The sequence below is a fragment of the Carassius auratus genome, chromosome 37, assembly GCF_003368295.1.
Source record: "Carassius auratus strain Wakin chromosome 37, ASM336829v1, whole genome shotgun sequence".
Lineage (NCBI taxonomy): Eukaryota > Metazoa > Chordata > Actinopteri > Cypriniformes > Cyprinidae > Carassius > Carassius auratus.
The window spans coordinates 3,457,788-3,484,651 of NC_039279.1; the positions used below are offsets into that span (position 1 = coordinate 3,457,788).

General features: G+C 34.8%; 1 protein-coding gene across 4 annotated transcripts in view; it reads left to right on the plus strand.

The window, feature by feature from the left end:
* Positions 1-26,864, plus strand: part of LOC113055913 (cadherin-18) — a 130,929-nt gene that overhangs the window by 49,542 nt on the left and 54,523 nt on the right. For 3 of the 4 annotated variants that reach the window (XM_026222295.1, XM_026222297.1, XM_026222294.1), the window contains one exon: positions 12,018-12,698. In XM_026222295.1, coding sequence (XP_026078080.1) covers positions 12,450-12,698 — 249 coding nt within the window. In that variant the 5' untranslated portion in view covers positions 12,018-12,449. Of the gene's footprint in view, positions 1-12,017; positions 12,699-26,864 lie in introns of those variants that run through there. The other variant, XM_026222296.1, reaches the window with a different exon arrangement.

A 26,864-nucleotide genomic window follows, 5' to 3' on the forward strand; every position in this document is an offset into this window, starting at 1 on the left:
TTCCATTGTCGTTAATAACATAACTTGCGGCAGGTGAATATATATATATATATATATATATATATATATATATATATATATATATATATATATATATATATATATATATATTAGACCAAATTCACATATAAAAAAACTATTTTTGCCTAGAAAACGACAGTAGTGACTTAATGTAAATGCAGTGAAGCACATTTAGCATGCATTAGATGCTTATCAGCTCATTTAGCACCTGCTAAACTGCCTTGTGAGTGGTTAGTGAATGTGTTGCGCTCTGAAACACTGTTATCTTTCTGTTACTGTCATCCATTTTTCTTATTGCAGAGTCTTGTCGAAGTGGAATAACCTTTTGATTGACTGAGCAAAGAAAAAAAGCAGCTGTTATAAACATTTCGTTAACAATGCTCAGTAAGATCATCCTTCCCTGCGCACAAACACACACACACATACACATGTGCATACCCATACACTCATGAGATACAAAAGCCACTTCACACATCACGCAGTAAATAAGACTGCAGGGGAAACGTGCATTCATGCTAATTGCTTTGAAATACCACACTCATCCAAACACGTAGAGCCAACCTGTGACTAGATGAACAGGCTGCGGAGGATGACAAAGCAAAGAAAGAGCAACAGAAATGCATGGGGGAGCATGCCCAAAATCATCCCTATGCCGAGGAAGATATACTGAAAAGGAAACACATAGAAAAGCACCAGAAATGCAAATGAGCTGTTCTGGGAAATACAGTAGGCGAGAAAAGCAGTTCTGTGTGCGTCACAGTGTAAAGGAGAGATATGGAGGGTAGAATGGATTACAGAGCCTGTTACACTGCAGTGATGCCAATTATTTTAAAGACTTTGGTCATCTTATCGCTTGCCATGAACCTAAGACTCCAAACACCGCCTTTAACATCTTGGCTACATTTTGCTACAGAGCAGTGTTTTTCATACAACAAATGCTCACATACACTACAGATATTGTAGCCAACATGTAGCCTATAGCAAGGGTATAGTGTTTATTTATTTTTTTCTTATTAAACGCTGTGTCATATGTGGAGAGAACAAGTCTTTTATCTTTTATTTTATATAGGCTATATATTAGTTTGGGATCTGTAAGATTTCTCTTATGATCAAGGCTGCATTTATTTGGTCAAAAATACAGTAAAAACGGTTATATTGAAAAATAATATTATTACAGTTAAAAAGAACATTAGTTTTGCATAATGTTTTAAAATGTAATTTATCTCTGTGAGGCAAAGCTGAATTTTCTGAATTACTCCAGTCTTCAATGTTGCATGATCCTTCAGAAATCAATCTAATATGCTGATTTGATGCTCAAGAAATAATTAAACCAATAAATAATAATTATAAGAATAATCTTATAGTTAAAACATTTCTTACAGTTTAAACTGCTTCATATTTTTGTGGAAGCCATGATGCACTTTGTTTTAAAATAAGTTTTCTTTTTCAATTTATTTAATCAGTTAGATTAATATGATTTTATTTAAGCAGCTTTAGTAAATACTGCTGTTTTTCACTTTACGGTACTAATTAAGTTGTACTGTATAAGCGTTTTTCAGATTTTATTTCAGATTTTCTTGCATTGTAAGCTTAAAAAAATCAATTTCGTAATCATTGTAGTAGTATTTTCCAATTCAAATATCAAAAACTCCTTGAAACAAGATGAATTTAAGCAGCAACTGCCCATAAGGTCTAAAGATTTGTTAAAAAGAATGTGTTTTGTGTTGTGTCAGATTTTATTTGTTTTAAATAATAAATCTGCAGCTTCAGTAAAACAAAATACAGTTCAGTTCATGTAATGCAATATATTAAGCAGTGTTGCTTCAAGTAAAATGATCTTGTTGAAATATAATAGTAAGTAACACACAAGACTACCATGCGGTTAAAATTTGTTTAAAAAGAGTAGCTGTAGATTAACTTGTTCATTAAAGTAGTTTCAAAGTATGTTCCCCAATGGTTAGGTTAAGTCTGTGCTATCCATCTTAAACCAGACAGAGTGACCCCTAGGTAGGGTGGACTGAATTAGAGAGAAGCACGACCCATAAACACTGCTTTTTTCACTTATCCGTCTGTGTCCAAATCGATCTGTTCTCGTCAGTCAGACGGTTTCGTGCAGCACTCACTGTGGTTTGGCCATGTAAAAGTATCCACTTACTGGCTTTTCAAAGGTGTGGTTTAATTGGGTTTTATATTTATGTGACCCTGGACCACAAAACCAGTCTTAGGTCGCTGAGGTATATTTTTAGCAATAGCCAAAAAAACATTGTATAGGCCTAATGTATAGATTTTTATTTTTATTTTAAAAAAATCATCCATGAAGGTATTTTGTAAATTTCCTACTGTAAATATATAAAAACTTAAATTTTGATTAGGAATATGCATTGCTAAGAATTAATTTGGGTAACTTTTTGATTTATGAAACACATTTATACAGCCTTTTGTGACTGAGAAATTATTACTGTAAGAGGTAATTTGACATGTACAGTAGATACAAGTTCCAAAAAAAAAAATAAAATAAAATTAATTTCAGTTGTGTCACTGAAACTGAAAATTATTATTTTTTTTATATTTTGTATTGTTATTTCTAGTTTTTCAAATATCATTATATTGCTTTGAGGAACAAAGAAAAAAACTAAATCCTCTGCAAATGGTCATAAAACACTTTTCGAAACCATTATTTTTGAGAATCCACCAACTCCGTAGACAGCATATGTGTGCGAAGATCATAAAGATCATCAGATCCGTTTCATAACCCGGAGCGGCATTGAGAGCCATTGATCACACATTATCTCTTGTCAGGATGTAACGTTAGGGGTTATTGGATTGGTTGTCATAATCAATATTATTGTTCCTGTTTGTGGCCATTTGACTCTCCTGTCCGACCTCGCAGTGTCCATCTAAACCTGCGTGAATCATTACGATTTCCAAAGGGCAGAAGCATAACAAATTGAACAGCTTTATGGGCTATATATACATTATTTCTGGCATGTAGCAGAAAATCAGGGACAGTTCTTTACAGAAAGTCATCACCTATGGGCACCTGGGAGCTCTTTGTACTGAAAACGAGAGATTGTTTCCATTGCCAGTAGCACTGGTGCCCCTCCGAGGTTCTCCAGAGACGAAACAGGCACTAATGGGTCACACAGGCAAACATTTTTGTGTGCATTAATGTTGATTTTGAAAAGATCCATTGTCTATAAAAAGGCATGGCATGTTTATTTAAAATGGGGAATCCTATAAATAGAGCTAAATCAAGAGCTTCAGGGCTTGCTTGAATATGTTTGTTTCTGTTTGTTCTTAATTTGAATAATCTGTATTTTAAACCGTGGTTAAAAGACATCATGATTTAATCATATTTTTAAACCTCTGCATGCACCCCCAGAGATTCCTTTCAGCTTTTGCCTTTGTGCACTCCCTTCTCTTTTTTTTTGCTTTTTTAAAAAAATAAAATAAAACATGAGACTAGGCTCAGCTATATATATATATTTATATTTTATTTTAAAATTGGAAGACATGTCATCGGTAGTTTACAGAATAAAACATAAATTACATTTTACTCTAAAACGTAACTAAAAATCGTAATTTTCAAGTGGTCTCTAAATTTCTTTTCAATGAATCAATAATATATCATTATATTATTTATATAATGACTACTAAGGTGTGTAATTCCTTTTATTTATTTATTTTTTCATGTATACTACAGTATGTGTAATCATTTTGATTTAAATCAATATGTAATTTTCTGAAATGTATTTATTTTCTAGGTAGCCATACAATAATTGGGATAATGTATGGTTATTTGGTCATTAATGCAAAATAAATATAATATAAGACCCCTCTTCCATTACACTGCATACACACACTTGATACACTGCATCTCATCTTTTATTTTGTGTGAATGTATGCATGTAGAGGGACCACTCTGATGATGCTGTTCTGTTTCCTAGAAACCAAAATGCAGCTAAAGACCTCAGAAGCCAGCAGGGAGCTCACTGCCTGTATTAAAACACAGCTAAATCAGTCTCACAGATCTGAGAACAAGAAGTAAGCAGAGTCAAATATCATAAGTAATATGAGAGATGTTATGTGAAAGGGGGAATATGTGTTTAAAAGTGAAAGAAGTTAAAACAGGTGCCATAGTGAAAGCTGCAATGTTGCATTTATTATGTCTCATAGTTGTGAATGGATGAGGCATGTTTAATCTATGGACAAACATGTGTTTGCACACCATCGAGTTCTATTCTCTATACTATACTGGATTCAATAAAATGCAAAGCTTTTCCTCATCTTTACTTGTGTCAAAAACCCACTCAGTATTTTCTCAATGTTTCTTGATCCTCCTGATATGAAAATAATGCAGAGAAGCCCTGCATTATGAGAGCTTCTTGATAAATATTTGCACCGAAACCATATTCTGCTCAGTAGTACTGTGTAAGTAGTAGAGGTGTCGCCCTTCCCTACGTACTGTAGGACTTGTGCTGGGCAGCGCTGCACAGTAAAGAGCTTTTTGTTGCTACATGATATCAGTAAAACCATAACTCAAAGTGTGCTGCAATGCAGCAGGGGAATAAGACGGGGAGAGAGAGAGAGAAACAGAGAGAGATGAAGAGGGTTTTTAAAGGTAAATAGAATGTCAGAGTGAAAATGGCTCTCTGCAGAGTGTAGCAGATGGATACTGTCTCAGAGGCAGTGTCCTCCTTCTGTGATGAGAAAGACAGGAGAATCCCTTCTCTCTTTCCCTCCCTCCTTCCTTTCCTCTCGCTCCTTCCCCTCCCTCTCCATCTCTTCATCAAACGTGGGGCATATGGGATGCAGGAGTGATTTAGGCCACCAAAGCCGTGCAGAGATTGTCACTTACACTGGCTTTCATGGCTCCGGGTTGTCCTCTAAGATGGCTGCAGACACGTCAGAAGAGCAGAACAAGAGAGCTGTCACTTTGCTCTGGATCTGTGATCCAACAGTGAGAAGAGAAAAACAGTGAATGAAATGGGGACAAGCAATATGCTTAGATGCTCGAAGAAAGACTGTTGGGTGAATTCACCAAACTGCACTTTAGCTCTCAGTTGTTTCGATGAGGGGTCAACTTGATCTCATTTCTGTGGAGAAGTAAAAATAGACCCAGATGAGAAACAAATGGTTGGCATACGGTAAGAGGATAGAGCTATACAAGTAATTTGGGTAATATAACTCTAAGTTATGTGAAGAATGAGCAATCTTTATACTAAAAATGTCTTTTGATTTTTGCTATCTTGACTAATTTAAACAGTTTTATACTTTACTGACAAAACAAGTAATATAGTACTACCATGTTTTTCGTAATATTTACAGTAGGTGTTTGGCATCATGGTAAAACTGGTTGTTTGAAGTTAATTATGCGATGCATCAATTAAAAAAGAACGTGCATCGGATACAAGTTGACATTTGTATTGTGATGCATAATTCCAAAAATGTTTGCATTGTTAAAAAATAATTATTTATATATAATTATTAGTAGATGCGCTATACTTAAATTTTTTGGAAAGTGACCAATAATGTATAACATATATATATATATATATATATATATATATATATATATATATATATATATATATATATATATATATATATATATATATATATATATATATATATATATATATATATATATAAAATGTTTCTCAATAGTGTTCACTCATCACCACAGCTGCAAAGTGAATATGACGTATTACAACACTACGGAGACTGTGGTGTGTCCTGAGAAACACACAGAATTTAGATTAGCATGGCAGAGGTAGAGCTGCATTTTTGACCAAATAATTACAATGAACCAAAGAAATACAAGCGAAATATTTGTACCTTATTTTATTTAGATTACTCTGGTCTGCCCCCAAAAAATAAATAAATAAATAAATAGGCAAACAGTAGCTTAAAGCAAATGCTCTCTCTCTCTCTCAAAAAAAAAAAAAAAAAAGAAGTCCACTAAAGATCTCGTTTGTGATCGTCGAAATCTCTTGACTACTCATCAGCCAGGCATCTCTTTGAGACACTGCAGGGCTCAAGTCCAAAGACAGAAAGCAAACTGCCCGCTGCTGCATGGCATCATGAATAATCGGAAGCAAGATCTCTTCTCAATTTTAACCTCCTTTGGAAATCAAAACTGTCATTTCCTGCAGGTGCTGTGTGATTTATTTCTGACATTTCAACGCAGGCAACCGGAAAACACAATGTATGAGTGGCCTTCTCACCTTCAGCTGCCAAAAGATAGTGGAAATTGGCTCGCACCACTGAATGAATATTCATGAGCTGTTAGAGAGATTTGTTCACAATGTAATTCTGGTTGTATGAGTATAATTTCAGCCTCTCTCTGAATGTGTTTGTGTGTGTGTGTGTGTGTGTGTAAGTGCTTTCATTGGTAAGTGTCTGATCTTTCTGATTTTTTCTGTATATTTCACACTGTAGGCTGGGAGAGTTTGGCAGTCAGTGTACATACATTATTTGAGCATTCACAAAAACACATAAACGCACAGAAAGCAAACCTGTTATTATCTCTCACCTCCCCAAAAGCATCTTCCAGGTCTGTTGCTTTAAAGCTGTTCATTTGCTGTAAAATATATATTTTCTAAGATTATTTGTGTTCAAACATCTCATAAATATTGGGGTTCTTCACACACTCACACTGCTATTGGCTCTGTGATCACATTAACATTCCCAGGTATTCATATGTACAGCAAATATATTTGTGCATGTTTGGATAAATTAAGATAAAACATGCAATATAAATGTAAGGACAGTTTTTAAAATGTATCCCATAGCTGGACTTTTTTGATTTGATGCCAAACTTATAACTGAAATGTTTAGAAGTGAAAATATTGTGTTAAGTGTGCAAAAACTGACCATGATTTATTTAATATTATAAAAAATATTGAATTTAATATTATTTAAAAGATTATGGTATGATATTGCATGTTTTATAAGAATGAAAACAACATCAATAATAATAATAATTATAATAATACTTAAATATTCAATTAATGTCAAAGTATTACTATAACCTTAAGTAATATTACATATATTTTTTAGCACTTTACATTATTATTATTATTATTATTATTATTATTATTATTATTATTACTGACATTAAATAATTATACTACAACAATATATTTGTTATGCAACTTAGTTTATTTTATTTATTTGGCCTTTTTTTGGGAGGGGGGTTGAATATTAAGGTTAAATGCTGCACATTTCAAGCTGTTCTTGTTAAAAGCACAGTCGTTATGTTTTGTTTATATTTATATATTATATTTATAATATAAACTTCATAAATTATATATTATTAAAAGTAATATTACATTTTTATATTTGTCATACTTATATTTTTCCTTACATTTTTGCAGACTTTCCTTCTTTATATTTTGTATTTGTTTTATTTATTCAATTTTACTGACAGATAATAATTTGTGATTCGGTGCTATTCTTTGGAGACCCACCACTTAGATCGAATAATGAATGTTATTCAAATAAGTATATAGTGTGATTTTCTTTAAAAAAATAACGTTTAATCTATGCCATAGTAATTGGTCTGCTTCACTGTTAGAGCGATTACTCTTCCATCTGCCTGACAATGTGTTCTAGCAGCGGTTATCATTAGTCTTTCTCTCTTCTGCCGTGGGTAGTTTGACCCTCCATACCCTCCTCTCTCCTTCTGTAGTTTGATATCAGCAGAGGGTCCAGACTGAGAAATCACAGCAGGTCATGAAAATACTATCTCCAGGCAACACAAGGCCTCATTCTCCTCCTCGCCGTCTCATTTCTCTGTTTTAATGTCATCGACTCTCGGTAGTTTTTTGTCTTACTTTTTCTTATCAGTCTTCCTCCTCTTTGTAAATGTTCACACACATATTTTTATTGTCTTAAGCACAATTCGGACAGGTTTCCTAAATAACACTTGTGCTGTTCTATAATGAAGAGAACGTTCAAAAGAACAGTGTCTATTTGATATAGGAATATTTTGTAATATTGTCTTATTTGAATTTAATGTATCCTTGCATAATGAAACCATTAATACATAAAAAAAATAAATAATAATAATTCAATAACAAACTTACTGAAGTATATAAGTGTATATCAGTGAAAAACTGTTGATAAACGGTTTCAAACATCATGTTCTACTAGTGATATTCCAGTTTGCTGCTATAAATACAGATTTGGGAGCAGAACCCAGTACTGATGTTGTAATCTTAACCATTATGACATGAAATGCATATCCTGCTGATCTCAGGTCGGACAGTAGAAAGTCCCCACTGCTGTTTGAATGCCTCACTACTGGAGACCAGCTGCCATTGATTAAATACAGCTGTGAACCGTAACCAGTGGACAGAGAGGAAAAGAAAAGAGGGCGGAGGAGTGGGGGATTGAAAGGGTGTTTTAATTATAATCAGCAATACAATCATTACATTAGCGCTCTGATTGAAGAGCAACTCTGGAGGTGCCGACACACACACACACACACACACTAAAGAGGTTTAAATGTGAAACATACCTTGTCAAATCCGGTCCACAATACCCCACTGCATCACCTCAGAGAACAGCAGCGCCGAGGGTAAAACCCATCGGTTCACCCAGGGACAACTGGGCATCTCTGGGACACTTTTTTATGTACAGTAGGTAATCGGCATACAGTACATCTTCTGCTTGAATGGGGAAAGATGGAAAAATAAGCAAAGCAACCATTTTAAAACTAATTTTACTTATGGATGGATGGATATAACTTTATATTCACTTTTTGCACTCATCAAAAATTGCTTAAAAAAAAAAAAAAAAAAACGTTTTAAATACTGCTTTGCTGGAGCTACATTGAACAAATAGTTCATGGAGCACAAAAGGAGATAGATAGCTATTGACCGCTGAGACAAGTATTTTTCAACAAGAACATAAACGTGCAATAAACACAGTCCAGTGCTACTTGTGTGCTTTCTTCAAAGTCTTCTAAAGCCATATGATAGCTTTGTGTAAGGCCAGATCGAAAAAAAAGAAAGAAAAAAAAAAACACATTTTGAGTTTTATGTGAGTCTCCTGTAATAACAGCACACTTTGAGAACCACTGCATTGTCTGTTTATAGTGGCATGCAATGCTATGCATGTTTGTGGACTTGTTTTGTTGAAGTGTTGCTATACAGCTCATTGATTTATTTTTAACCCTTTTGACAGCTCAAAGACACAGGATTAGTTTTTCGCAGAAAATGCTGACGCCCTTGGGTTCTTGAAGGGAGTCAATCCCAACAGATCAGGATGCACTTGTGTTATTTGTTACCACAATACATTTATATAAAACTGTATGTTTGAATTTGTCTCCCTTCCTGATGGAAGTCTTGATTAACAGCAGGCTCTTTTTATAGGTTATGCCAGTGACTAAATGCGAGCTGCATTATTTCCTGAGTGAAGCGCTTGCTCAAACATGAGGATTATCCAAGAATCCAGAACATATTTTAAATCCATGTACATTTTTAAGGGGATTTCAACTGTTTACACTTTAAAGGATTTGACACCCATGACAGTATTAGAATCGGAAGCTTGCACGTGCTGGTGGCTTTCGGTGAGTTCTAGAGTCTCGTGCATGAACAAGTGACGGTGGTTAGTTATTTGTTGGATGTTTCTGTCATCCTGAAATTAGCTGCCTTATAAACTGTTGAATGCAAGCACCTTAAATTTGTGCTTAAAAATTATTTATTGTGTAGCATATTCAATAAGAATTTAAATGAATGCATGTACAATGAAAAATTGTTTTATCCATTGTTTTCCTCATAAATTTGTTAGGAAATTTTGCAGGTAATTACAAGGAAATAGCAAGTAATCCGGAAATTTTTAATTAGAAATAGTATACCCTTGTAAAATATACCCCAATAATCTTGTAGTTACAGTTTAATATATATGTATATATTATATCACTATATATTACTATTTTATTTCTATTTTATTTACAGTGTACAGAATATGTCTTTTTAGAATCCGGGGTGTAGTTTTCATTTTACAAGTGAAGGGTAATTATGTATATATATATATATATATATATATATATATTTATTTTTTTTCTTGTCTGTAATATTTTTCTTATATTTTCAATGAATTTTACGATTTGCTTATATACTACTGCACAGTAACTTTTTTTCCCCATTTTCTATACAAAATAAGGCAGGATAGTTTTTATATTGTAATACATGCAATGTCAATTAGCACTGCATTATTCATATAATTTCTTTATTACCTGCAGATGACTTGAAAAAACACACATAAACAATATATTGTCTCAGTCATGTGTGTAATGTCTTCACGTTTCATCAGTCCAAACATTACAGATTTTTATTCAGCTTTTTATTCATCTTAAACAGCGATTGTTGGATTATTTTGTCCGCATAAGGTATTTCCTGCACATCATAAGTTATTACTTTTATTAGTCTATCTTGGATTTACTGTGCATCAAGTATGAATGAAACATACACTGAATTAGAGTGTTGAGCGCTCTGTGATGTTCACATCGCCTCATTCTGGATATGAAATATCACCCTATGCAGAGACTATCCTGTCTCTTTGAATTTAAGTCTAGATTTATTCATATATGGACATATATGCAGTGATCGAGTATAAGAATTATTAAAAATGTAAGGAGGGGACACATCCCTTGTATTGCATTGCTGCTATTATAATTTCATAAGTTTTTTTGTTTGCATGAAGTACATTTGCTTTTGCAACCCCTTGAGTTTCTTTGAAAAACAGTATTCCCACTGAAAGCAACATTCTCTGATGCAGCATAAACTGTAATTTGCAGGTGATAATATCATTAGCTATATGTAACCATAGACATATTTAGTCGTATCTGCTTGCTGCGGTAATTGACAGCATGCAGAATCCTTTAGACTTCTCACGTTTAATTGTGTTTTATAACATTTCTGACCTTTTTAAACCTTGATGAGAGTGCTGTTGGTGCATAGAAAGGGATTAGCATTTCTGCATTCATTAAACTAAATATGCCCCTCGCAACTCCACACTATGATCTTTCACATTTCATGAATAAATGTTTGCGTTTTGTTTTTTGCTGTTGTTTTTCTAACCAAAGCATTGGCTAAAGAGTCGTATGCTTTTTGGAGTTTAACAATCGTCTATATCACCAAGAACACTCAAAATATGAGAGATAGAGATAGTAATTAAGCATTAGATATGCTTTTACATTTGCATATTAACTTGTCTAATTTAGGATGAATAACTATATTAGATTGCATTGTGAAAGTGTTCGGTCTCCACCGCAGTCACTGCAGATGACTGAATCCAAAGGTATTACATTATGGCAGGTCTTGTTAAACAGTGAAATATTGATTATAACCAGGAGCTAATTAGTTACTGACTTACTGTGCCAAGCATCTGTTGTTTTGGTTCTCTGTAAGGAAATTTCATAAATTTCTTCTTCTAATATAGTTCAACCAATAATGAAAAATCTGTCTTCATTTATTCAACCTCATGTTGGTTCGACTTTCATAAAAGATGAAATGGCATGAAAGAATGTCTAATCTACTCTTTTCCATTCAGTGATCGTGGATGCTGAGAGTAAATGATCTTTTTGGGTGAATTGCCATTTTACTTGTGTGGTGTAACATATTTTACAGTGAGAGAAAATATGACAAAAAAGGTAAAAAGTGGTTGTCCCACACCACAGAAGCCACAGTGATTGCAAAAACTGTCTAAAATAATTGGGTATTGGTTAACATTGTCAAGGCTAATTCATTTCAGAACAAGCACTTTCTCTTGGAAAAAAAAAAACATGCACTGGTGTACAGTAAGTATGGAAACATGTATTAGCAAAATAAACCAGAGCAAATTTGTTGGCTTGAACTTAAAAAAAGGGACATTAAGCAATGATGCCATACTCATAATTAAATTTCTTTTGAGATGTCTCCTTTCTTGTGGTATTTTGAAACCATATGAAAAATGTAAAATTGTTTTTCCATCTTATCTTTTCACAGGAGGTTCAACATGGCCGCTGCAGTTGTCTTACATGTTTGTTGCATCTGGGCTTGAACGCCTCAGCGTTCTTACTTGAGTGCTCTTAGAGTGCATGATGTCAATGCATTTCTGCTGCCTTTCCAAGACGAAAAACTGAAATATGAACCTCATCCAAGCCTTCTGGACCTCCGGTCCTATGACTGATTAAATCAAGCCCCTCTAACTACAATCCAAGTGGGGGGAATAAGGAGTAGACGTGGCTGCTGGTTGGTGGCAGTGGAGGACAAGGAGGTGGTGGTGGAGGAGGGGGGTTTGGAAACCATCTATTTCCTTTGGAATATATCATTTGTGGAATACCATTGTGTTCTTGGATTATTGCAGAACTTTTGGAGTTTTGGTGTAGTTTTTGGAATCATTTTGGAATATTGGGAATTTTGCTCTTGTCTGCAGTCATGAAGGTGAACCCGAGCTTTTGTTTGTGTCCTGTACTTTTGTGCCTGTGTTTTCTGGAGAGGGGTTATGAGGCGAGCCATCACGGCCAAGTCAAAATCATTTCGAGGAGCCATAATGCGACTCGCAACAACAACCAGACTAAGGACGGGGAAACAGAGGTCCACCATCGGCCCAAACGTGGATGGATATGGAACCAGTTCTTTGTCTTAGAGGAACACATTGGTCCAGATGCACAGTATGTAGGAAAGGTAAGCATGACATTTTCAATTCTGGTTTGATAATCTGGTTTGCTTGGTAACGTTTGTAGGTTTTAGAGGATTGTTTGGCATTTGTCAGCTTGGCCGAACAGCTAAACCAGCTTGCCAATGCTGGTAAACCAGGTTGACCAATTTATACCAACTAATTAGTCTTAGCCAAATTTAGTTGTTCTACCTGGGTTATGTGAATTAATTAATTTATTAATCTATTTACTTACCATCAGTGGTGGAATTTATCCAAGAAAAAAGTTATGTTACACCAATGAATAATTATTTGCTGCCTGCCATTGGAAAAAACAATGGAGCGCACATGGCTTTGGTTTGTTTTCCTTGAAGGCAAGGACTTTAAACGGGTTTATCAAAACTCAAATTTGGATTTAAACTATCATAAGGTGGTTTGGTGGTCTTAGCTGAATTAAGTTGGTTTTGGTTTCCCATCCTGACCAGCTGATAAGTGTCCAAAACCCCTTTAAAACCATCAAATATATCAGCCTGGCCAATTTGGCTGCTTTTAAGACCAGCAGGTACACTGGGCTTGTTGGTGTTATTTTTAAGATGGATACAACAGCAGTCTAATGTTGAAACATGTTAGACCCTCATGAACAACATAAATTTGTAAATCAAGCAAGTAACCTTTTGCTCTTTCTCTGACCTTATTCCTTCACTTGTCTATATCCGCCGGCCTTGATCGATAAAGTCTTTGCATGGAGTTAGCTTAGCACAGCAAAACAGCAGCTGAGAACTGCAGCTTGACTTATTGTTTCGTGTTTGAGATTTGACAGCCTTCATCACTTTGGCTAGAGTCATGCCGGTTCTCCTGTGTTTGCCTCACAGGCTTGTCGATCTTGTGAAACATGAATTTTGTGTCCATGCCAAATCACAAATAGGGCCATGAATCTATTAGCATTAGCAAGTCAGTCTGGAGTCAATGTGGAAACTTTTGCACTTACCACGTTTGGGTGTATTTTACTAAATGAATGGTATAGGCTACTTTGGTTCTTTTATTTTCACACATGACAAGCTCTTGTGCATGAAGGAAGTATTACTTTTGTAGGATGACAACATTTCTTCTTCAAATAACTTCTTTACTTTTTAGAGTTACTTCTTTACCTAGGTAATATACTGTAGACTAATTCATTTTATATGTATGTGTCACTTTCACAAACTTTCCCTTCCAAAATGCTGTTTGAAATATTAGACGTTGAAAATATTTGCAAAAATGAAGAAAGTGGCAAATGGATTGCTGACAGGACATGCCATTTTACTGTCCACCCAAGAAGAACCCAATCATTGTCAATGAAATGAATAATTATTTTTTAGTTTTATTTCATTTTATTTTATTTATTTTATTATATTTTAACAATTTAAAATAAAATGTGTGAAATTGTCCTGCAATGTAATCTTAATCATACATTAAAGAAACTAATGAAAAACATGTATTTTAAAATGGAAAACAGTTTATTATTATTATTATTATTATTATTATTATTATTATTATTATTGATTGTTATTTAAATTAAGTAGATTTTATCTTACTATAATTCATATTTATTATTATTTATTTAGTTAGTTTTACTGTTGATCAAGTTATACAGCTTTTGTAAGGTTTAGAGACTATGTATAATAGGCCTATATTTCAAATATGATTTGGTCATGAATTTAAATTTGATTTTAAATTAAATTTTACACTTCTGTTATACTGCACATTTGAGATGATTATTATTTATTTATTATATTATATTTATTATATTATTTATATTAGTATTATTATTATTATTATTATTATTATTATTATTTAGAATTTAGATTTTTTTTAACAACAATAAAACAATAATTCAGTTCACACTGCAGTAGCATTAACATTTACTACTGAAGACTAAAATACTGCAAAATTGTCACAAAATAAACAGATTTATGCAGAAAAAAAAGAGTATATATATATATATATATATATATATATATATATATATAATATGAATCCATTTTTCAGATATAAACTTATATTCATCATCACCAGTACCTTTTCACATAACAGTAGCAGTTCAGTGAAAGACACACAGTCACTGTCCTTGAACTCCCCAGTACTCAAAAACTGCATTAGGCATTGTAAATTGATTCAATAAGTGTTGTTTAATGGATACTGTAAGAGTGTTAGCGGGGGGCACTACTCCATCTCAGTGTCCTCCTTTTATTCTCTTTGTGTATCTCTCTCTCTCTCCCTCTCTCTCTCTCTTTCTGAAGCGCAGATTGATTCAGCAGGTCATGTCCATGTGTTTTACGTCTCTTTACTGAAGTGTCACAAAATGAGGCCACAGGAAGCTGGTTAAGTTGTCTGTGTGCAGATTGACTTCTCTTATCTTCAGAAATATGGAAATGTGTGGCAGTTGATCATTATTCAGGTTACTCAAGCATAAGGTAATGCAGGGAAAAGAGCAACCGATGTGCAGACAGAGAAAGAGAGAAAAGCGACAGACATTATTTCTCACTTGCGGTCTTCAAATCATATTGGAATGATGATATTTCTGAGGTGAGCGGTCAGGAAGGGCATGCTATGTTGGAAATGAGCAGGTTTATCATTCCTGGAGAAAGATATCTGTTAGAATTCATATACAACTTAAAGGCAGCTGCTCAGCTCTCGTAGGAAGTATGCAGTCTGAAATGTTTTGTTTTTACATTACTGATCATTTTTATGTGTTGAATATGTTTCCAAAAAGATTCTGCAGCTTGACATTATATCATGACTGTTGCAGTGTTCGAAGAAACTTTGTGCGCTCAAGGTCTAGTGTGTTCACAACTTTTATGATTATAGCAGATTTAATGTCCCTGATTACTGGAGAAGAATAGCGATAAAAAATACCAGAAAATACTGCTAATTTAGCTGGTTTATGATGTGACAGACAACATTTCACATAATTCTCTGTGCCTAAATGATTAATACGTAGCATAAAATACAGATCAAGCATAAATTAGTACCGAAACATCCTTTTCTCCTCGCCTAAATAAGAATACACCTCTCAGCATAATTCCAACATCTGAGCTCATAAGTATAAACTTCCCATGAGGACCTGAAGGCAACAATGTAAAATTGCCTCTGCAAGAGAAAATCTATTACAAAAATGCATCCGTGTGACAATCAGATGAATGAGACGACTATGAAAAAAGGTTTACATTTACATCTTCGTGAGGTTTTAACCGTATAAGCAAACCTGAGTTTTGTATCCGAGCTTTTATATCGAGTCAAATCAGTCTGATAAAAATGGCAGTATTAGTGAGGCTTGGGTGAAGTTTAAAGCCACAGACGGTTAGATTCTTTCATTTCCTGTGGCCTGACATTGTAACTGGAGTGCTACATGGGTATTAAACAGATGGCAGTAATTCCAAATTGCATTACTTCAAAACCGAGCCTTATCGGGTTGCTAATTGCATGCAATAATAATTACTTTTTGTCTTCCTTTATTAGCATATCCGCACAACTGCTTCAGAAGAGCGCTGATTGGTTCACTGGCTCCGGCAGGTTGGATTAAGATGCCCTGAAGCCCTCTGGCCACCGCTGCGTTCTGTACTCAAACTGTTTACAAAAATTGAACAGAGTTTACAGTGTCAACAGAATATGCTAATCCTCAACGATAAAATGCCATTAAGAGCAAGCTGTTATGAGGGATTTAATTTGACATGCAAAAGGCAAGGTCCCAAGATCGTTAGTGCGGCTAACTCCCTCATATTTAATTACCGCCTCTATCACAGGGGCTGCTAAAATATGGCCATGATGCGAAATGACCCTTAATTATATCAGCAAAGACTCCAGACAATTAATCCTTCAGCCCCTTCGTTTGTGTGGATGTGTGAGTGGATGTGTTTATTCTGAAGCTCTGCTTAATTAAAACTTGCAGACGCTTGCAGCAGCACAGAAAAAGTTCCCGTGAGGGACAAACTGAGATGATGGACCCTGCCTTCCTTCCAACTGCCCTTTATTTTCTTGCATTCATGTGGTTGAGTGCCTTACTGGTGGCATCCTTATCCTCAAAGATGGACCAAAGGGACCTGAAAAGCTGTTTCGTCAAGAGACTTGCGCTGTCTTTAGGGGTCGAAGTACAATGTGATTAGAGTAATCACCTCATCAGCAGTCCATGAAACAATTCTGTAATGAACGTGGGTAAACAACTCAGAGTTTTGCAGTACCAAAATTTCAGCAGCAGTGCAGTGTTTAACAATTTTCAATGCCATTTTTTTCTTTAATGAAATATGAATGGAAGTCCATATCTCACAACTGTGACTATTTTTCATAATAAGGATTTTATGTCTTGCAGTGAGGCTTTTGGCTTTTACCTATTTCATAACCATTTCATCTGAGGCAGGAACTGGCTTTCATAAATATATGCTAAATAAAAAAAAATAAAAAAAAATATTAAAACAATTGTATTTAAATTAATTAAAAGTCTATTAATTGTGTGTGTGTGTGTGTGTGTGTGTATTACTATATTAAAATTTTAATAAACGTGTGTATTATTGTTAATAATTGGCATTACAAACTAGTTATTCACATAAATTAATTCATCATAAATTAATAATGAATTAATTTAATCTGGACTTTGAATCTGGATTTTAACTATATTTCTTAGTTTATAACCAGAAACATGCTTTCAAATGTTATATATAATATAAAACAAATACTGAAAATATATCTAATCTATTAAAATACAACGTAATATATATACATGTATACATTAGCTATGTTAATTTGTGGACTAATATGAATATTAATATGCATGAACGGTAATATCAAGTAAATGCTAATTATGTATTATTATTATTATTATTATTATTATTATTATTATTATGTAAACATTAAATATATGTACAATATTTAAATTAAATTAAAACAGTTGCACTTTTTTCTCAATTAAGTAACAGCATCAAGGTACCAATTTCAGTCTGTATACTGTGGAAAGTATCCATGCATGTGTAGGAATTCACACAAAAACGTTCCTACAAGGTCCTCGACTGAGGTACTGTAGTAACTCATCCCCGAGCGATCATCCTCGGCACTGGGAGACTGTAATTCCTCATGTTCTGCATCATGAGACATGTGTAACATGTATGATATATAATGTTTGTGCAGGTGACGGAATATTCAAGGCAGTGCAGCGCTATATATTGTCAGACCTTGAAAGAGAAATAGTGCAGTTCTAGCGTCATGCAGGGTCTTTTTGCAGAAGGGTCCTTGAAGATCTTCAGTCTTGGCCTATGTGACCCGCATGCATTACCCAAGAGAAAGAAGAGACAGAGACACAGAGAATCCTGTGATCCTCTCTTTAGCCGTACAAGCAAGAATCCTTCTCGGATTCGATAATCTTGCATTTTTAATCTTGTGATTCTTTGGTAGGAACCAGAAAATTAGGCTGGATTAGTGTCTTGAGAGATCTTCTAATTCTGGAGGGTCTGATGTCATGGAGTAAACCAGTCATGCAGTAACTTAACTTTACATACATATGTATATAGACGTAATGTATATGCATGTAGGCGCATGCACATACATGTAACTATAGGCATGCATACATATGTGCATATGCATGTAGATATAGTTCTTTCTCTTTATATATATATTTTCATATAGCTCTGTCTGTATACATACGCAAATAATATTACACACTACTTATTAATTAGTAATTAACATCAAAATCGGCTAGAAGGATGGCAAATGTATTAGTTTTGTTTTGTATTTTAGTTTTTTGCCTATGAAGCTCTTTTACTAGGTTTACATAAATGGTTTGAGCATATTTCAACATAATATGTCCAAAAAACCCTCTAGCCTCAGATGTGTTGTTCTGCTCTGTTCTGCTCTGTCGGTGTTACAGGTCTTGACATCCTCTGATACAAAAGGTGTTTGGATGTTTTATTCATATGGTTATATATGGATGGTCCCCTGGCAGAAACAAGCAACCGTTTCCACTTTGAGCAGCACGGGTGGGGAAGCAAATGTGTTCAAGGCTAAACTTTAGAGTTTTTCTTTATGCAATTTCAGCTAAAATGCAAATATGTAGGTATATTTTCAACACCGTTTGAGAGAGTCAGTCTCATTTTACAAGCATTATTCTTTTAAGTTGTAAAGGTGACAATCTTTCCTCTGTAAAGCAGAGATAATCTGGTGTTCCCCTCATAATGGGTACATTTCTCCCATATAAATTCACACAGGAGAAGTCTTTATAACTCAAAAATAGCATTAAATAGAGGCCAAATGGAAGGGGGGAAAGTTTCTAAATGTGCTTAGATTTGCCAAGACTTTAAAAGTTTTATTTTGCGAGACCTTAATCAGAGTTATGCGATCTATAGAGTTAACATTAAAATGTAATGCATTTTCTTTTTAAAATACATGTTCCTGATATTTGTGACCTTTTAGAAAAAATGTTCTGCACCTCTAAAACTGCATTCTCTCCTGGGTGGTGTGGCAAGTCCTTCTTACTGGAATTATAATTTATATATATATATATATATATATATATATATATATATATATATATATATATATATATATATATATATATATATATATATATATATATATATATATATTATATAATAATAATTTGTCTTTTTTTTGTTGTTTTTTTTTGTGTGCAGTGTTGTCCAAATGGACCTGATTAGAAAAGTGCAGACTGGAGAAAATTAAGTGATTATTGAACCACTAACAAAGGCACTGTTCATACACACAGCCGCAAACACACACTGATTAAAAGCTCTTCAGAGGAAAAAGGGATACGTTTAATCAGAGACAAGTCCACCTTACTGATTGTGAATATAAAGCTCTGTGGTGATTGATGAGTTTACTTTTCTCTTTGACCTCGTTCTCCTTCGCTCCTCCTCATACTCCCTCCATCTCCCTCTCCTTCATTCTGTCTCCCTCCCGCGTCTCAAAGACATTCAGTCCTGTCATTGAGGGCTTTTTTTCATCCCACACTCCATCCATCCTGATTCACACTTAATGAGACTTGTCTTCACTCATTTCGCTTTTGCAGCATTTTTTTTTTTTTTTTTTTTTTTTACTCCAGGTAATGTGATTGCAAACATTATATGGTTAGATACATTAAGTGAATCATACTTGCATGCACTGAGCTGGTAACTTATGATACTTTTATTTGTATATTTATTTTTTAAACATAGACAAAAACTACCAAGGAGCTGGAAAGACCAGTTGCTCTCTTCTGTCAGGGGAAAAATAAAGTTAATGTGTTGAGTTTCCAAGGTTACAGGGTTGCTGTGAGCATTATTCAGAGGTAACAGTCACTCCTTTTAATGGATGCTGCTGTACAAGTGTGAGACTTTTTATTCGAGGTGTCATTTTTGGAGGACATACTGAGTGCAGATGCTAACATTCAGAAATAATAAGGTTTTTGATAAACAAATGATTGAAAAGACAGTAAAAAGTTAATGGATATAAAATCCATTAGTAGAAAAGATATCCGTGTGTTTTTAGGCATTACATGCAATTACAAAAGATCAGTTTACTTCAACCTGTCCTCCAACCAATACGCTTGTATAGGTCTTTTGTCCAAATCCCTGAAATACGACCCATCAGAGCGTATACTACAATTGGGCCCCTATCTGCAAAAGGTCGTTTTCATATTAATGTTTTGTACTCTTATTTGCACTCTGATTTGTGTTTCGTGTAGCTCATTTGGTATATTATTGCGTTATCCTTTGATATGTAATCATGCTATCATGGGTTCGATCCCAGGGAACGGACGTGCACGAAAATGTATATGCTCAATAAATCATAATTTAGTATGATTTCTGTGAGGGTTAGGTTTAGGGGTGGGGTCAGGTGTGGTCATTCGAACAAATAAGCCACCTAGTAAAATATGTAGGAAATACTGTGAGATCGGTGTAAAAAGCCCACACATTTCATTTAAATAAACGTGCGTTTTGATTGGTAATGACGTTATACGTCATTTCATGACGACAGACGCAATGTGATACTGTCATTATTTTTTACGCCCGCTAGAGGGCGCTTAACTTTAAAACGTAAATATAGGTCATAATAAGATGCTTGCACAAACGACCTATATGGTCGTTTTTTGTTGGAGGACAGGCTCGTTTTAAGCTAAATATAACACAATTTAATGAGGTTTATGTTTAAAGCAAGGGGAGAAAATGGTGTTTGCCAATGGAGTAATAAATTTTTTTCACAGCATTTGTTTTCATGAAAAAAGTCCAAAAAAAGACAAAAAAAAAATCTTATTTAGTTTAATATAGCAATATTTAGTACTGTAATATCTAAAATGTTATATAATGATAACAGCCAGTTAAAACTGAAGGCTATGCAATGATAATTTAGGAACAGAAATGTGTGCATCAAATATGATACCTTTTATATTACTTTATTTTTGCAGTGTAAGACTCACACTATGCTTGAGACACTCTCTCTCTCTCTTCATAAAGAGCTTGATAAAGTGGAGGAGATGTTTCTTCTTAGTGTCACACCTGCTTTGCCTTTTAATATTTTAGCTTAATTTGTTCGGTGGGCTTGAAATAGTTGATATACAGACGGGATTCTGTTTTATATGTGGCACTTAAATTTAATTTGTAAAGTTAATACATCGCACTCTGTTATCACTCCAGGAATGATGGCCCACACTGTGTTTTAGCTGGCTGGTCTTGGCTCTATTGACCCAGTGCCACTTTTGTTTCCTGCCATTAGTGAGGGCTTGACTGAGCGTCATTGGAGCCGATGTTGAGACAGAGTGTGATATATTAGCCTGTGCCCAGCTAAGCCAATGGCCAAATTAGAAGCCTGACTGCAGGTTAAGTGAAATTTATGTTCTCTTGTGTAGCCGAGACCAAATTTGGAAGCAGCAGAGCTGGAGTGTAAAAAGAATGGGGTTGGGTTCAGCAGTCCTGATGGTTTAGAGTTTGGGATATCAGAGTGAATCCGGTTTAATTTGTCATGAGGTCTGTGTGTGTGTGTGTGTGTGTGTGTGTAATCCCAATAGCACCTGTTATCACAATGCCATTATTACAACAGCAGCAGAAAGTAAATTGTTTGTATTAAAGATACATAATATGGCATGTAATTTTGTAATTTGTTTACATACTGTACACTATCATTCAAAACTTAGTAAGCGATTAAGTTATTTATATATGTTTGTTTGTTTGTTAGCCTGCTTGGATGCATAAAATTAATCAAAAGTGACAGTAAAGACTTTGTATTGCTAAAAATAAACTGAAAATTGCATTGCTCGAATAAGTGTTTCTAATTAAAGAATAATAAATGTTTATATTAATTAAAGAAATTCAGAAAAAAATGTTTTCCTAAATATACAATGTGAATATCATGGAAAAGTTCTTTATTTTTTGTTATTTTATATATATATATATATATATAAAAAAAAAAAAAACTTTAAATTCTAGATTAATTGCACACAAACTGAAATATTTGAAGAGTTTTTTTTTATTTTATTTATATATATGATGGTTATGACTTTAAAAATTAAAATTCAGCAGCTCAAAAAATTTGAATATTTTGTAAAAAAAGATTTACAAAACATAAATGTTCAAGATATCCAAAGCAGGTTTAATTATGCACTCAATACTTGGTTGGGGCTCTTTTTACACAAATGATTGCTTCAATGCGGCATGGCATGGAGGTGATCAGCCTGTGACACTGCTGAGGCGTTATTGAAGCCCAGGCTGCTTTGATAGCAGCCTTCAGCTCCTCTGTATTGTTTTCTGTATATGTTACCTATCTTCCTCTTCACAATGCCCCATAGATTCTCTGTGAGGTTCAGGTCAGGTGAGTTGGCTGGCCAATCAGAAACAGTAATATAATGGTCAGCAATCCACTTGGAAGTGGTTTTGGCACTGTAGGTAGGTGCTAAAGTACTAATGCAAAATGAAATCAGCACCTCCATAAAGCTTGTCAGCTGATAGAAGCATAAAGTTCTCCAAAATCTCCTGGTAGATGTCTGCATTGACTTTGGACTTGATAAAACACAATGGAGCAACACCAGTAGACATCATGGCACCCAAATCATGACTGATTTTTGAATCCGCTCACTGGACTTCAAGAAGCTTAGATTCTGTTCCTCCCCAGTCTTCCTCCAGACTCCAGACCTTGATTTCCAAAAGAAATGCTAAATTGACTTTTATCTGAAAAGAGGACTGTGGACAACTGAGCAACTGTCCAGTTCTTTTTCTCCATACCCCAGGTGAAATGCTTCGGACATTTTTTTTCTGGTTCATGAGTGGCTTGGTTACAGGAATGTGTAGCATCCAGACCAATTAGACACACAACTTTTTGTTATATATAACAAATAATATCTAACACCCCCTCATCTAACCAAAGGGTCCAAATGCAACGATCACCTCTAAAAAGGCAGAACAGGGCCCTGGTTCCATAGCAACTCTTAACTCTTAAGTCTCCCAAAAACTGACACATAATGCCCATCTTCATGCCCATCTTCATGAGAAAACCTCTCTTTGAATAAACACGCATATCCTTTAGGTCATTGTGTATATTATTTATGTACTTGTATATTGTTTGGTGAATTTGACTGTTTTATGCATGCTTATGATAGAACCACTCGTTTATGTAATCGTACCTATATGTAATCTTATCATGTTTAGTATCTATGAATTCATCTTCTGATGATCTAAACAAGAGTGTATATCAAAGTTTTAGCTCCAACCCTAATCAAACACACCTGCCTTTAATGTTTAATTGAGCCTGAAGACCTTAATTAGTTGCTTCAGGTGTGTTTGTTTTGGATTAGAGCCAAACTTTGCAGGACAGTCGATCGCCAGTAGCAGGGTTGGGCAACCCTGGTGTATATTATATGTTAATATCTATTCAACATATTAGTGTTCTAAGAATCCTTACTAGTTTCTGTATCAACTTCTCATCCAATTACATATGCATATTTTACACAAAGGGTTGTAACACTCCCCAATATTTACAAACTCCCGCTTGGAATTTCAGCCTTTCTCATTGGACGAGCCCATCCTGAGAGGTGTGAACCTTCTCAGATCTTAAAGGCCTCACATCAGTGACCCCGCCTTCAGTCTACAGTTCTTTTAGATCCTAAGGGGATGAAGAAGAAGATGTAGAACTCTCTTGGACCCCTAAGTATGTGTCAGGCCTTTTTGGCTTGTCTTTCCATTCACCAAAGATCATAGGATCTCAGCTGACGTCTCTCTTTGCTCTTTTTCACTTTCCACTGGGAAGAAACTCCCAATCACCCTCGAGTCAGGACATCTTTGAAATTCATCACTCTTCAAAACCGGAAGAACGTGATTGCGACTCTTACACCACCGAACTTCCAAACCATCAAGACTTTGCATTAAGACGGTCATTCCAGGCCAAAGAAATACAAGTGTCATACATTTAACGACACGAAATTGAGGTTTAGTATAAACCTGACAAAGCTCAAACAATAAATTCTAAATTTAATATAGATAAATCATTAAAACTCCAAAAGTTATTGATTTCCTCATTTTTCTTTTTTTCTTTGATTGACAGACATCACAGGTTATTAGGTTATTTTGGCTGCATTAAGAACTGCCGCTGCTGCACATGACACAGATCTGACATGCATCTTTTTTTTTTCTTTTTTTTTTTAACCTTTTCTTACCCACTTCAGTTCTTAAAGTCTCTACCAATGAGCTGATGAGTTGAACGGGTGTGTTAGATGAGGGAGACAGTGCTGGGCTGCTCCAGGGCAGTTTGAAAACCATTTCAGAGACATGTTCTTAAGTGTGACTCAAATATAACAAATACTTACTTGCATGCACAGTTTTAAGGCTGCTTTAATTTCCTTTATGGTAACTTCATGACTTAACGGATGACATTACTACCACATTGCATGCTCGTAGTTTTTTTGTGCTTTAAATTAAACGATACAGGCTGCAGCACTCGCCGCCGCATTTGTGCGTGCAATTGAAGAGCACATGCACAGTATATTGGCTGACAGCACAGGAAAATTGGTTTTTACTGACATATGGCCTGACAACATCTCATCTGAACATCTTCAGTCTTATTCTACCACAGTGGCATGCACAGACTTCGAAAGGGGTAGGAGTGAAATGTGCTGGGCTTAACAGGCAGCCAATGCGAGATCTCAGTCAGAATGGGTGTAACATGCAAAAAAATGTTTACACCCCTTCAGAAATCTAGCTGATGCGTTTTGTACTACTTGTAAACGAGAGATTTGAGATTTTTTAAATGCCATAGTACAGCGAGTTAAAGTAATCCAGTCATGACGTGATGAAGCGTGGTTTGCAATCTCTAGGGAAACTACAGAAAGAAAATGTTTAATTTTAGAAAGGGACCAAAGGTAGAAGAAGCTGGGGCCTATGACAGAACTGATCTGTTTGTGGAATTTCAAAGAATTTTCAAACTCTACACCCAAATTTTACACTGAAGGGGAAATAAATGAATTTAGATGTTTGGAAACAAATTGATTTTGATGCCTGGGGTCTGAGGAGTTAAAAACTATGACCATCAGTTTTATCTGCATTTAAGAAAATATATATTTTTTAAAGCCAGGATTTAACATCAAGACGAGCAGATAACGTATTTACAGCACTTTCTTTTTTCCTAGTTACTGGTAAATATATTTGCAAGTTGTCTGCATAACAATGAAAAGAAACACCATGCTTTATAAACACAGAACTCAGAGGAAGTAAATATATAGACAAAAAGAGTAGGATCTAAAACCGAGCCCTGAGGAACACCACATGTTGAAAGACCCAGAGATGAAGTACAATTACCTATTTTAACCATAAATCTTTTATCAGTTAAAAAGGATTTAAACCATCTTAGAACAGCGCCTCCCTGTCCTACTAAAGATTCTAATTGAGAGATAAGAATCTCGTGATCAACAGTATAAAAGGCTGGAATCTCCAGAGTCTGTAGCCATTAAAACACCATAAGGAACTTTTATAAGAGCTGTTTCAGTACTGTGCAAAGATTTGAACATAGACTGGACTGTCTCATAAATCTGATTATTTGTTAAAAAGGACTAAAGCTGTAAACACACAAGTATTCCCATAACCTTAGAAAGAAACGGTAATACAGATATTGGCCGAAAATTGGATAAAACAGTAGTGTAAAGTGAAGTGTTTTTTTTTTTTTTTTTTTTTTTTTTTTTATGATCAGAGAGACTGTGGCCATTTTCAGATTGTATGGTATAAATCCAGATAATATTTATTCAACAATGACACAAGCTCTGGTCCCACTGTATCAATTATTTCTCTCAGATAGTTAGGATGTATTATATCACATGGAGAAGAGGAATGTTTCAGTTTAACAATTATGTCCTTCACCGATTGTAGAGAAACTAGATTGAAGGTAGTCCAGTTAGTCACAGAGATAGTGCTTGTTTGAATTTCTGTATTTTTGTGATTGTGAATAAGTGCAGTGTCCCTTAGAATTAACTCTACAACTGAGTTAACACTGATTTTAATATACAGTACAGACAGTTTGAACACACCTTCTCATTCAAAGAGTTTTCTTTATGTTCATGACTATGAAAATTGTAGATTCACACTGAAGGCATCAAAACTATGAATTAATATATGTGGAATTATATATGGCATTATATACATAACAAAAAAGTGTGAAACAACTGAAAATATGTCATATTCCAGGTTCTTCAAAGTAGCCACCTTTTGCTTTGACTACTGCTTTGCACACTCTTGGCATTCTCTTGATGAGCTTCAAGAGGTAGTCACCTGAAATGGTCTTCCAACAGTCTTGAAGGAGTTCCCCGAGAGATGCTTAGCACTTGTTGGCCCTTTTGCCTTCTGTCTGTGGTCCAGCTTACCCCTAAACCATCTCGATTGGGTTCAGGTCCGGTGACTGTGGAGGCCAGGTCATCTGGTGCAGCACCCCATCACTCTCCTTCTTGGTCAAATAGCCCTTGATGCCTTCAGTGTGGCTCTACTATTTTCATAGTCATGAAAATAAAGAAAACTCTTTGAATGAGAAGGTGTGTCCAAACTTTTGGTCTGTACTGTATGTCGAGTTGGACAGTATGCTAGATTGATTCGGCGGTGCCAGAACTGCAGGCTGCAGCTGATAGAATGTGCGCTGCACGATACAATGATATTTATAAAAAAAGCAGATCATGGAGCCATTTTTTATCATCCACAATCAAAAATCTT